Source organism: Paralichthys olivaceus, chromosome 12 (genome assembly GCF_024713975.1).
Source record: "Paralichthys olivaceus isolate ysfri-2021 chromosome 12, ASM2471397v2, whole genome shotgun sequence".
NCBI classification, from domain to species: domain Eukaryota; kingdom Metazoa; phylum Chordata; class Actinopteri; order Pleuronectiformes; family Paralichthyidae; genus Paralichthys; species Paralichthys olivaceus.
The window spans coordinates 22,877,169-22,889,759 of NC_091104.1; the positions used below are offsets into that span (position 1 = coordinate 22,877,169).

Here is a 12,591-nt window from a genome sequence, read left to right on the forward strand (position 1 = left end):
AATAAGTCTTGTTGCCACTATGGTTAACAACCAAAAGGAAATGAGTTCCACATATAAATGTAGAAATGGCAAAAAACAAGAATGGCAACAATCTTTGTATCTGTCATTACCCTTAGACCTTGGATCTCCATGAAGAACTTGTCTGTTTTTTTCTCCCCTGCACATACCAGCATGCTCAGTCGAGACGTTTCTTGGCACAGGTGTTTGAGACCTTCAGTCTCATCCAGAATGTCAAGGGGAAGATGAGAGTTATGTTGTTAAATTTGTCATGCTCCCAAAAGGTACGACAGGCTGCTGCAAAGGATGTGAGTGTGTCAGGAGATTTAAGTCAAAGCTGCATGAAGAGAACGATACTGACATTGCCCAAAGGGACCAGCCAGGAAAAATTGTTTCAGTGAAACAATAAATGGTACTTAAGGGAAAAGAAGAGACAAGAAAATGACTTTTGAGGCAAACTTATGGATTTGTTACTGCCGGCAAAGGGAGGGAAGGTGACTTAGTTTTCCGTCTTTAATCCAACATACTGAATTTGACATTTAAAGCCGCATTTATCTTCTTTTTTTTGCGAATAATCTAATTTCTTCTCATTTGCACCATTATTTTGCCGTGCATGTTTGTGACTAGCAATCTAAATTGCTTTACTACAAATACAACAACACAATAAGATGATGGTGTCTTCAGTTTGTTTCACAGCCTAAAAGTGGCTGTTAACACAAGATTGATGTATAATCACGTTATATAAATAATAAAGCAAAACTGGCTTGTTTAAACACTGAGTGACAAAAACTTTTTGTCAAAAAACATCTGCCTGCTGCAGATTGATACACGACTGAATCAAACCAGGAAACACATGAGGCAAAGCAAACTGCAGAGTTGGGTGAAATTTATTAATGGGCTCATCAATATGAGCCACAACTTTTATATTAGACAGATAAAAATATCATTTGGAGCAGCTTTAATTTCTGGATATTAAATAATCAATCAATTTTCACTTCTTGTTGACAGCTAAACACTAAAACTGTTGTGCCAAATTAGAATGTGGATATAGATCTCAGTTTCTTTTTTTATTTTAGAACGTCACTATTGCAAATCAATGAAACACAAAAGAAATAAGGCTCTTGTTAAAAAGCTGTCATATTAAAGTATTTATGCAAATAAAATGAGGTATTATATGATTGTTAACAACATGGTACACTGAGCTTATACCGGTACTAGTTTGAGGTCCAATCTTATCCTACATACGTTAACTTTTACGCACACTGGTAGTAATGAGACCAAAGTAATGGTCCTGTTTTTGTTAGCAGGACTCAAGTGCAGACACACAAAAACAGGAAAATATTTAGTCCGAAAATTTGCAGGTAAATAAGTTTTAGGAAATCCATGAAACAAAAACTGAACAGAACAGTAACATAGGGTATAAATCCATTAGAATCAGCAGACGAGCTGTCACAGAGGAAGCAGAGATAATTGAAAGAGTGACAATCGCAAGGGCAGGGAGAAGGACAAAGACAGGAAGTACAGTAAGAGAGACACAAAGAAATTGGCTTCAAACCAAAACAGGAAACAAAGAACCCAAAGTGCCAACAAAGACAAATCCAAAAATCCAAAGATATAGAACAAAATCCAAACACAAAGAGATTTTGAGTCCATTATTTTAAAGTGCTCACATGAAGATTTTAACTTCTTTTACTTATCAATCAGCTGAAGCTAAATAGAGACGTGGAGTGACGGATAGAAATTAGACAAATAGGATTTACATCGGTGTGAAAATAAACACTGAGATGTGTTTTACTAGTCTGTGCCAGGTCCCACCCTTTGTCTCTCTCTGTCTTACTGTGTCAGTCTCACTCTTTCAATCACACAGTCAGTCTGTTGTTTAAGCCTTTACACTCTCAGACAGTAACACACACACACACACACACACACACACACACACACACACACACACACACACGCACACACGCTCTCACTTTGAGCAGCTATGATATCTGGCCGCCAGTGCTCGGTGACTTTCAATTAACTCCTAACCAGACTTTTAATGAACTCTGTCTGCTTTCATAAAGAGACGGAGCCGGTGAGTTGATGGCATCGAGGCATCGCTTGTCAGGCCGAACCAGAGGAGGAGCAGCAGAGCTTAACGTTCTCCTTAACAAGCTCATCAAAGCCCGGGCCTGTCTTGTTAACTATAGGGCTGATCAATGGTTGTTGTTACATCCTGGGTCAAACAGAGTAACAGACAACGGACATGTGAGATGATTCCTCTGACTTCAAGGACATTTTATTATATGTGCTTTTTTGATTTCTTTCCACGTTTTCTTGCTCTGCTCTTCACTGGTTAGGACCACGCCCCAAAAATATATACAGGACCAGCCTGGAAAATAGTTTCAGTGAAACAATAAATGGTACTTAAGGCAAAAGAAGAGACAAGAAAATGACTTTTGAGGCAAACTTATGGATTTGTTACTGCTGGCTGTCTGATTGGCTGGTGTGGGAGGATGCAACGGTGGACAGGCAGAGGGAGACTCAGTGTAGGGGCTCTGTCTCAGGCATCATTCCACACAAGCTTATTACAGATCCCCCCCAGACGGTACCTAGAATAAGACATGCAAGAGGTAAACACCAAACTGAATAAGAGGGGATGAGGGAGGGAGTGAAGAGAGGATGAAGGGTTGCAGGAGGAGATGATGTAAGATGTAAGGGGAATATTTACATACCTGGATAATTATACAGTCAGTGATCAGAGGTGAGGAAAATGGGAATATTTCTGCCCCCTTAGTTTCTGAAAATACACAAAGCTGCTTTCAGACATGCTGAATAATGTCCTGCAATGATATGCTGGGGCTGTATGACAATGAAAATGTCTGAGTGAGAGGCTGTGGACATTTTCAGAATTATTCTCCAGCCAATGTTGATGTGCTGTAAACAAAACCATATGACCTCCGCTGAAGAATTAACACGATCTTTTTTTGTTCCTGTACAATGCACCACCCTTTACCCGAATCATCATGAGTGCCCCCCTGTTCTATAAATGTCTCCCCTTAACAGCATCTGGGTTCAAATCTCTGTGATTGCTGAGAGACGTTTAATATTTAACCTTTGTCATACCCATTGCACATACCGAATAGAAATGTGTATGTACATATGAGAATTTATTACAGCTTTTTGTCATCAGCTCCATTTCCACAGATCTTAAAAAACAACCTAAATCTTACTGTGAAGTTTCTTTCAATGCACTCTGTCTTTAACTTGACAGTTATTGTATTCATTCCAGACAACCTCTTACTGCAAATCACCTCCCCCTGCATGTGGGAAGACCTTCCAGACACCACGTTTGCAGCTTTCATTCAATTTGTGTGCCAACTGTATATTCTACAATCATTGTCTGATTTGCCATGGCAGCAGCTTATTATACAATCGATGACTTGGACTTTCTTCCACCCACAATAAGCAGTTGACAAACAGCTTAGAAGTTGGAGGAATTATCTGATATCAGGAAGTTTACTAAGGATTAATCAAAACTTTGGGAGCCGCTCTTATTTGCTTTGTTGCCGTAGGTAGCTCTCATCAATGTGCATTAACCAGGACTTAATCCTTATTATTCCTGAAATGTAGTTAAAATAAAAAAAGAGCACATTAAGGAATTTAAAGGCTCCATGAAAGTTCATTAAATAATGTGTTGGTCCTTAGAAAATGGATAGAAGGAGATATATGCAAGCAAAATGATTTTATTTTAATAGAAAAAGTGCTTTGCTTCATCGCTTCTTTGTAGAACCATGTGCAGAGCTTTTTGTCTTACACTCTCTGTCTCTCTCTTCATTCTTCTCATTTGCTCACTCACTCGCTCTTAGTCGCTCCCTCGCTCTCTCTGCGGCAGCAGCACCAACAGAAGTCTTGCAGTGTTGCTTGGGCCATCAAAGCTTCTCTAAAGTTTTTCCTCGCTGGCAGGTAGAACTCTTCATAATGTTGGGTGCAGCTGTGCATGTTGTTTTGAGCACCAGTTCTCTCTTTTACTCCCTGTGCGCCTGTCTCTCAAGCTCTGTGATGCAAACTGTGTGCTCCCACATGGCCACATGAACCCCCACCCCACCACTGCTGCTGCCGCCACAGATCGAATGTAATTCTGGAAACCATGATGATCCTGTGAGTCACCTGAAGAGGAATGGTGTTAATGTAAAGAGCCGATCTCAGGAATAGGCTGCAAGAGGAGCACTCAGTGGTCCAAGTGAAGATTTCAATTAAAGGGCCCCCTGTGGCCAATCATGAATTTTTGAGAAGGAAATTTTACTCCAAGCCAAGGAAGATGAAGAGCAATGACACATGCTCTCTTTGCTCATGGTGTGACATTTTGGCAAAGGTATTAAGTTACACAACTTGTATTTTTCTGTAATGAGTTTTAATGAGTGTTTTCTGCTCTTGCGATTTGGGATTTTTTTGTGTGTACCACCATGCATGAGGAGAAACACTGCTTTCATTAATGTTATTTAGATACTGAGTAAACAGCCTGTTTCGGTGTGACCGTGAAGGTGAGCCAGTCAACACACCGACCAACACTGATAGAGAATCATCCCTCCATCCACCCTGGACGGGTCGCCAGTGTATCACAGTGAAACATATACAGACAAACAACAATGCACTCTCACATTCACAAGGATAATTTAGAGTCTGCAAATGATCTAACCACCATCTGCATGTCTTTGGACTGGAAACATCTTGCTACGAGGCTCCAATGCTAACCACTGTTTCATTGTGCTGTAGGTCACTGATAAATAATCAGCTCAGTTATTATGCCATTACATATGTGTTCTTTGAAAAGGGCCTCTCAGCTTACCTACACGAAAACATTGAGATTGAAGACAAACAGCTAACCCAGCATGGCAGCTGATTGCTATGAGGGGCCGCCTGGGACATAATTCATACTTCGTCTTACACTTGCATATACACCACTATACTCATACACACACTATTAAACTCCTTTTATATGTATGTATGAAAGTGTATAGTTGTGTATGTGAGGGAGTATAGTATTGTGTGAGAGAGTATAGTGGTGTGTGTGAGAGAGTTTGAATAAAACGGAAGTGAGTTTGATTCCTCAGTTCCTGATTGGCTGACAGAAGAAGTGTTTCTTGGCGCTCTAAAGCTCAGCTGTCTGTGGTAGCGCAAATTGATAATGGACAGAGAGAGGTTAACCGAAGCGTTGGGACTGCTGAACAATATTTTAGGAAATAATCAATCGATTATTTCATAGATTGCATTGTTCTTGCATCGTTTTTCTTGTGTTCATCTTTCAGTTTATCTCCAACCCTCTGTCTGTTCTTCAATCTTTTATTTCTCCATCCCATCAAAGGTCTATGTTTCCATTTCTGTCTTAGGAGATCAATGTCTTATTCTTAAAAAAAAATCAATAACTATATAGGACTACAGTACAAGTCATAGAAAAACATGCACACACACACACACACTCAGTATTTCCTGTTTATGTCACTTCCTGTTTTACTTACTCACGTTTGTCTGTTTCCTTTAGGTAACTTTACTCTTGCCCTTGTGTAATCCACCCCCATGTGCCTGGTTCCAACAATCTACCCACGTCTTGTGCTGTTGACCACATTTTTGTAGTTAGCGACCTTGCCTTAGCCTCACGTCTTTTGAGTACCCCGTCTTGCCTTATTTTTTGTATAATGAACCCTGACTGGAATAAACGACCACCAGTTGTGCTTTTGGGTCCTCAGTTCACGCGCTCAGCCTTTAAACTACCCCCTCTTTTTATATTTCCTGTATTATTATGTATTTGTTAAACAGTCCATCTTTTGCCTTTTAGATATCAGAGCATTTTTTGAAGATAAGAGTAAAATCAGACATTGTACCTTAGTCTTCTGACGGTTATTTTTTTTTATTTTTTTTTTATATGAAAAAAAAAATTCAAACAGTGATGGTTCAAAGCACAATTCAAAACAGCTTTGTCAGTAAAAAATCTTGGAGAAAATGAGTGCCAAAAATGGTAAGATGTCCAAGACAGTCTGGGTGTGTCTCAGCAATTGCGTTCCATGTCCAAAGCAGCCACTGGAAACCCCTTCTCGTGCTTGGTTCATCTCTCTTCCATTCATGGGTCTTATTCTCCATCCAGTAGAGTGTAATAACACTTGAGCAATATTACCCAACCATAAAATAAATGAATTGTGGAAAGTGGAAGAATATCCACATAACCTCTGTGACCTAGTTAGGGCGGCAGCTCTACTTGGGAAGATATGCTCTGCGCAGGTTCTTCTGTCCTACCTGCTGCTCCTTTGGAGTTCTGTATGTGGTGATTGGTACCTATAAAACAAAAGCCTCATGAGTTCAGTGAATCAGCCCCTACAGAATCTACCGGATAAAGGCCAGGTCTATGTTCTCCTAAGGGTTATCTACAGGCTAAAACAGCAGTCAGTACATATGTAAACTAACTGATTAGCAATATTGGAATTAAATACAGTGTATAACTGAATGAGGCTGACCGGTTTGCATTTTATCTTCTGTGGGACGAGCTTTGTCATCGGCGGAGGTCGTGGTTTGGGTTTGGTGAGACGGAACTCCTTGGGCTTCGTGGTCTTGATGGGAGCTTTCTTGACCTGACTCTCACAGGACATTTTCAAAGCTAGCTGGTCCACGAGACAATCAACATTGGGGAACGGTCTAACTCTAGGATAAACAAACATATGCTGTTATGTCTTGTTTTATAATGTAATAGTCTGAGAAGGATTTTCAAGGACTATTTTACCTCAGCAGGCGACCGATCCACTGTTCCTCCACACAGGCAGCCTCAGAGATATCATTCCGCTCTTCCTTTGCACTTCTGGTGAGGTGCGTGAATAAGAAGTTGAGGAACTATAACAAAACAAGCAAAAGAGCTTTTATTTCTGTGTCTTTCCACTTCAAGGATAGTGATGTGTTCAGAAACTTACTGTGTGCATCTCCTTGATGTCCAGAGATTGGACAATGTCTTTAAAACACTGAATCCCAATGTCTTCAAGCATGAATATGGCGATGTAACAGATAACTGAGGAACAACAGAGTGTTATAAACATGTTCTTTTATCAAGAGTAAAACAAAAATTCATGCCTGTTTATTTCATTAACTTACTGACAAACTGGCGCCGGTCACTGCTGGATGGCGTCCCCCCATTCTTTCTGTAGAAATGGCTGACAACTTTGTCCAGTAACTTTCTGTGCTCAGTGCTTCCAGAGACAACATGAAGTATGAACTTCTTATGCTGAGCATCCATGTCCTGCGGAAAAAAAAAAAAGATTTCTAACTACATTTGCAGTAGATGCTGACATAGCTTCATTTCTCTCACGGTCTGAGGAATCTGTCCCACCACTGTTAGACCTTATTAAAACCTTTGGGAAGCTATAAGGGTGTACTATAAATTGGCAGAAGAGTGAATGTATGCCTCTCAGTCACGACCTAGATCCAGAGTTTCTCTGCAATCTTCTGTTGAAGATTACTGAACATGTACACTACTTGGGGACCACTGTTCCTAAGCAATGAGACCTTCTTTTTAAACTGAACAATAGAGTTTTGATAAACTTAGGAGTGATAATGAATATTGGCGAACATTTCGCCTGTCAATGGGTGACCTGTCAAGGTTCCTATATTCACTTCAAAACATACCTAAAACACTCTTATAGGTAAAAAATATCTTTCTAAATCTAAATAAACTTCAAATCGCAGGCAAAACATTTTCTTGTTTGATAACTGCCTCAATGTTCTGTCTTTTTTTCTGGAAAAGTTATGACTAAAATAAAAAAGAATGACCACCACTCAAAAAAACTATAGATAAAACAAACAAAACATTGCAGTATAAAGAGTATACATTGAATTTAAATTGGTGTTACTGAAAAGATACAACACAGATCTGACTTCACCTACCTGCAGATCTTTTGCAGCACCTTCTATGAGGTGATCCAAACTCTGTTTGCCATCACTGAACTTGTCCAGCAACACAATCGCCTCCTTAACTAGAGATCCATAGTTTGATCCCATTTTACAAAGACCTGCAGAAATGGATGGAGAGTGATAACTGTGGTGAGATGATCTGTACTGGCAGAAAATGCCACTAAAATAAAGTTATCACCAATAGAAAAGTGGAAAAATTTGTTCTAAAATATTATAGATTCATGAAGAGTTTTCAGAGGAAGAAGAGCAGCTTGTTTTCAGCTTGAAACAATACCATGTTCAGCGGTTTTGGCCTTTCTGCTCTTGATTTGGTTGAGTCTCCGCAGCTCTTCCTGTTCTTTCTTGGACTTCTTCTGCAGAGCCAAAACTCTCTTGTGTTCAGCGTCTTTCTGCCTAATATCTTTGCTGGCCTCCTTCTCCATCTCTTTCCTGCAACATGCCAAAGAACATAACATGAGCCTCTATAGGCATCATAGCTGGCTACATAGCTCTCCCCACTCAAGTTCATCATGATGATGAAGGTGATTATCAGAGCTTCAAAATGGGTGGTAGGTGGTGAGTGACCAAAGGCCGGGTTCCGATTAACACCAATCAGGGCATACATGAAAGTCATGACAACCCTGACCACAACATCGCCATGCACCAGACAGTTGCTAGGGAAACTTGAAGAAATAATAACATGGGCCAGAATAAGAAATGCTACCAATGCCTTGCCGTCCAAACCAAACGCAGTTCAGGACAACATTTGTCCAAGAAGGGGAACAGGTACAGAGAGGGCCTCCTCCACTGACTGGCTTACAGTTCCATCACATATTGTCACGACCACCATGAGACCAGACTTGATACTCTGGTCTAATACCCTCCGCGCCATCTACACTTTTTTTCTTTTTCCACTTTACAATACCCTGGGAGGATGTGGTTGATGAAGTGACACAGACACGCCCCACACCAGGCTATAAAAGAAACATCACACACTGCAGAATACTGCATCTAATGGCTCTGGATCTGGAGCAAAGATCCCAACTGGGCCCCAAGATGCTGGGGATAGCACCCAGGTCTGATCAGCCTGTGTTGGGTCTGCCTTAGAAGAGGGGGACTTCTGATTAAAACGCAGAAAAACCTGATGACACTATGATATACAACTGAAGATATGTCCCTAACATCTGCTGGTGGTCACTAACTTCTGCTAACATCAACTGGTGGTAGGCATTGGGACAGTGTTTAGTTTGAAAAGGCATAGAGGTAATGACATCTGATCTACTGAGCGTTGATTACATCATTGATTACATCATTGATTACAACGCCTAAACACTTGATGATGCTGAGGCGCACATCTGAAGTTATGTCCCTGACATCCACTGGCGGCTTCCAACACCTGCTAACATCTACTGGTTATTTGTAACTTAAATATTGCAGAGAACCTTCAAATGTACAAAGGACATTCAGCATCTAGTTCTGTATTCCACAAATTTGTCGTTGTGTTTTGTGATTAGTCATTGTCATTCCTCATTTGGTGTTTTCATTTGCCCTTCAGTGCCAATTTGGGATACTGATCATGCTGAGCAGTGGGTCAACGTGTGTCATGTAAACACAGTGCTGTACCTTTGCAGCTCCTCCTTCTTCTTACGTTGAAGCAGAGCTGTCTCCCTCATCATGACTGCTTTGTTGGGCTTGACGGGAACATTTATGTTCTGACAACATCAGCAAAATGAACACATTAGATATTAATTTACATGATAGTAATATACATATGCAATGAAAGATTGATCATTTGAAGCAGATGAAATAATGAGATCTAACCTTATTACTAGGCGGAAGTTTAGTGGGATGATTTGCACGTAACTGGAGCTTTGAATCCAAATCTTTCTTGATCTGGTCCATCACTCGCTGCAACACAGATAATGGTTCATCAACAGCTGATCAGTGAAAATGGCTCAATACAAAGTAAAAAGTGAATGTGTGATTAACGTCAAGGTTGAATCCAGCCTCCAGCGAGGTAAAATGAGAAAAACATATCAATCACAGAAAAAAGTCCCTACCTTAGTGCGTTCCGGCTTCTGTGGATTCCCGCATCTGAACTGTTTCCTGTTTGCCTCATTCAGCAGTTCCTGTGGAAAACAGATAGGATGTCATTACAAATGCATGTAATTAGGTACATGTAAGTAGTGATTATTTATCATTTCAGGGTTTTGGGGGTGTCAGCTGACACAACAGAAGAAACATTAGTGCATTCGTGTAAAACCGGGAAATTTGTATATTTAGAAATTGTCCAAACACCATAAACCCCACATGCATTGGAATAAAATATATTTATTAATGTTTGCAAATTTTTCTCTGTGTTTTATCTAACTGTTGGATGTACTAGCTGTTGATTTACTCCTACCCCCTCTGTTTAAATTTCCTGTATTATAATATATTTGTTAAACAGACCATCTTTTGCCTTTTATCAGAGTATTTTTTGGAGATAATAGTAAAATCAGACGCTGTACCTTAGTCTTCTGATTGTTGTCCTGTTTAATCTGCTGTATGATCTTCAGCTCCTTTGGAGTTCTGTGTTTGGTGATTGGTACCTATAAAACAAAAGCCTCATGAGTTCAGTGAATTAACCCCTACAGAATCTACAGCTTAATATCTACAGGCTAAAACAGCAGTGGGTACATATGTAAACTAACTGATTAGCAATATTGGAATTAAATACAGTGTATAACTGAATGAGGCTGACCGGTTTGCATTTTATCTGCTGTGGGATGAGCTTTGCCATCGGAGGAGGTCGTGGTTTGGGCTTTGTGAGACAGAACTCCTGGGGCTTTGTGGCTTCAAGTTGGTCCATGAGTATATCAATATCGGTCTTCTTCTTTGTTCGGTTTATTGGCAGCTGGTACAGTTATGTATCCCACTTGAAACAAGCTTTAAGTACAGAAACTTCTTCTTTGATGGGTTTATCAACCCTAACCTCCAGAGTAAAAAGGCATCTCCAAAAGACATTTTATTCACGATCAAAAGACATTTTAGCCATGATGATCAAAGGACATTTTAGCCATGATGATGGAAATGTATGGACAAAGGATAGAGTAAATCAAAGTACCTCCAGGAACAGTGCACCAATACAATAGATGGCGGTAATGCACTTGATGTTGGTTACCACCCGCCAATAAACCGAAGAAAGAAGGTTTTTGGATGTCTGGAGTGATGCTCAGCTCACATGGAATTAACATATACACAGTATATGTACTAAATACTCTCCAAATGTAAAGAAGAAAGACTGCATAAAGATTGTATACACTGTAAGAAATGTTCATAGAATTTACAGTTAAAAAAAACAGTTGAAAACAGTTTTTAAGTGTAGTAGACATATGGAATTTCCCTAAATTAACAAACGGTGCTGAACTTTAATTTTTACTGTAACAATATGTAAAAAACATAATTTTACTGTGGAAAATATAAAACTTTGGTAAATACTGTAATGTCACAAATATGTAATCACACTAAAATGAACAGTATTTTGCTGTTTAAATTACAGATTTTGCTGAAGTGTACTGTGTACTATTTATGGTATAAAATTGTTAACAATTCAGCAACACACACAACATTTATACCGAAATAGGATGTTAAAAATATGGTAAAAAATGTTTGAAAAAAAAAATGTATGGTCAGTATGGACATTAAAACACCAGAAACCAAAAATAGTATCCAACCCTAAGTCAAGAAACGATACATGCTTTAATCTTTGCAGTCATAATACGTGGAAAACACACATTTTCACCGTAATAATGTGAAATACCATAATGTCAGTTTTTTCAGATGTGTACTTTTTGAGTTCAGCATTATAATACTCAAAACAGGCCAGAGGGGACTGCAGAGTTTATGGACAATACTGTGTGCACTCTGCTCTCAGTTGACTGGTGGCGGGGGCAGTACCATAGACAGTACATAAAGACATATAAAGGCTTGATTTAATTGTTTACATTTTAAATTTGCTTTTTCAATTTCATTTTAACAAATTTTTGCCTCTTCATAGCAATAAATATTAGAGAAAAACAATCTTTTAGATTTTATTTGTCTATTTGGACTTCAATTGAATTGAATTATGACCACAGCAATCCACCATATTGATGTACACTTTTCCAAGACGTCGTAGGGGGAAGCGGTGCGAGGTTTAGCCAGCCGAGGAAAAACAAAACCCCCATGGTTCAGTTGGAAAAGTCACAGGACAGAGAGGGACACATGGACATTACCTGTGTAATGTGTGTAACACACTTTATATGGGCAGTACCTGTTGAACCTGTGAGGCCCGCCAACCAGTGACACACACACACACACACACGCACGCACAGTTCTGCACAGCGATGCAGTTTGGGTTTTTTTTTCTTCGGAGAGGATTGGCACAACGCGACTAAAGAGCACATAAGTAAAATTATCGTCTAAAGATATGTCTGCTTGTTCCATTGTGATAGCAAACAAAGTTTTGTACAGAGCCCGTCTGGTGACATGGGTGGAAAAAAAAAAAATTCCATGGCCACAAATTAATAACGCATGGGAACGAGATCCTATCCCGTGGCCACGACTTGCTTAATGCGTGGGCAGTGCAGCTGGAAGTGCCACTATTAGCTGCCACTGCCACGAATTGAGCCTTTGCTGCTAAGGTGAAGGATAACCTTAGAG

The 12,591-nt window shown here is 39.7% G+C and overlaps 1 protein-coding gene across 1 annotated transcript; it reads right to left on the minus strand.

The window, feature by feature from the left end:
- Positions 1 to 5,868: 5,868 nt before the first annotated feature.
- LOC109627865 (cilia- and flagella-associated protein 99-like) lies at positions 5,869 to 11,796 on the minus strand. The gene is made up of 12 exons (XM_069536107.1): positions 10,652 to 11,796; positions 10,419 to 10,499; positions 9,969 to 10,037; positions 9,730 to 9,816; positions 9,532 to 9,620; positions 8,204 to 8,358; positions 7,903 to 8,027; positions 7,114 to 7,258; positions 6,936 to 7,030; positions 6,752 to 6,858; positions 6,489 to 6,672; positions 5,869 to 6,309 (listed from the first exon to the last, which is right to left on the minus strand). The coding sequence occupies exons 1-12, from the start codon at positions 10,757 to 10,759 to the stop codon at positions 6,229 to 6,231; spliced, it is 1,326 nt and encodes a 441-aa protein (XP_069392208.1). The 5' UTR covers positions 10,760 to 11,796; the 3' UTR covers positions 5,869 to 6,228.
- Positions 11,797 to 12,591: the final 795 nt, after the last annotated feature.

What these genes read in the sequence shown, in the direction of transcription:
- LOC109627865 (XM_069536107.1), bottom strand. Translation starts at nt 10,759, where the DNA reads ATGGACCAACTTGAAGCCACAAAGCCCCAGGAGTTCTGTCTCACAAAG. An exon ending in AACTTCCGCCTAGTAATAAG is followed by an intron (nt 9,621 to 9,729) that starts GTTAGATCTCAT and finishes TGATGTTGTCAG; the next exon opens with AACATAAATGTTCCCGTCAA. An exon ending in AAGAAGGAGGAGCTGCAAAG is followed by an intron (nt 8,359 to 9,531) that starts GTACAGCACTGT and finishes GGCATGTTGCAG; the next exon opens with GAAAGAGATGGAGAAGGAGG.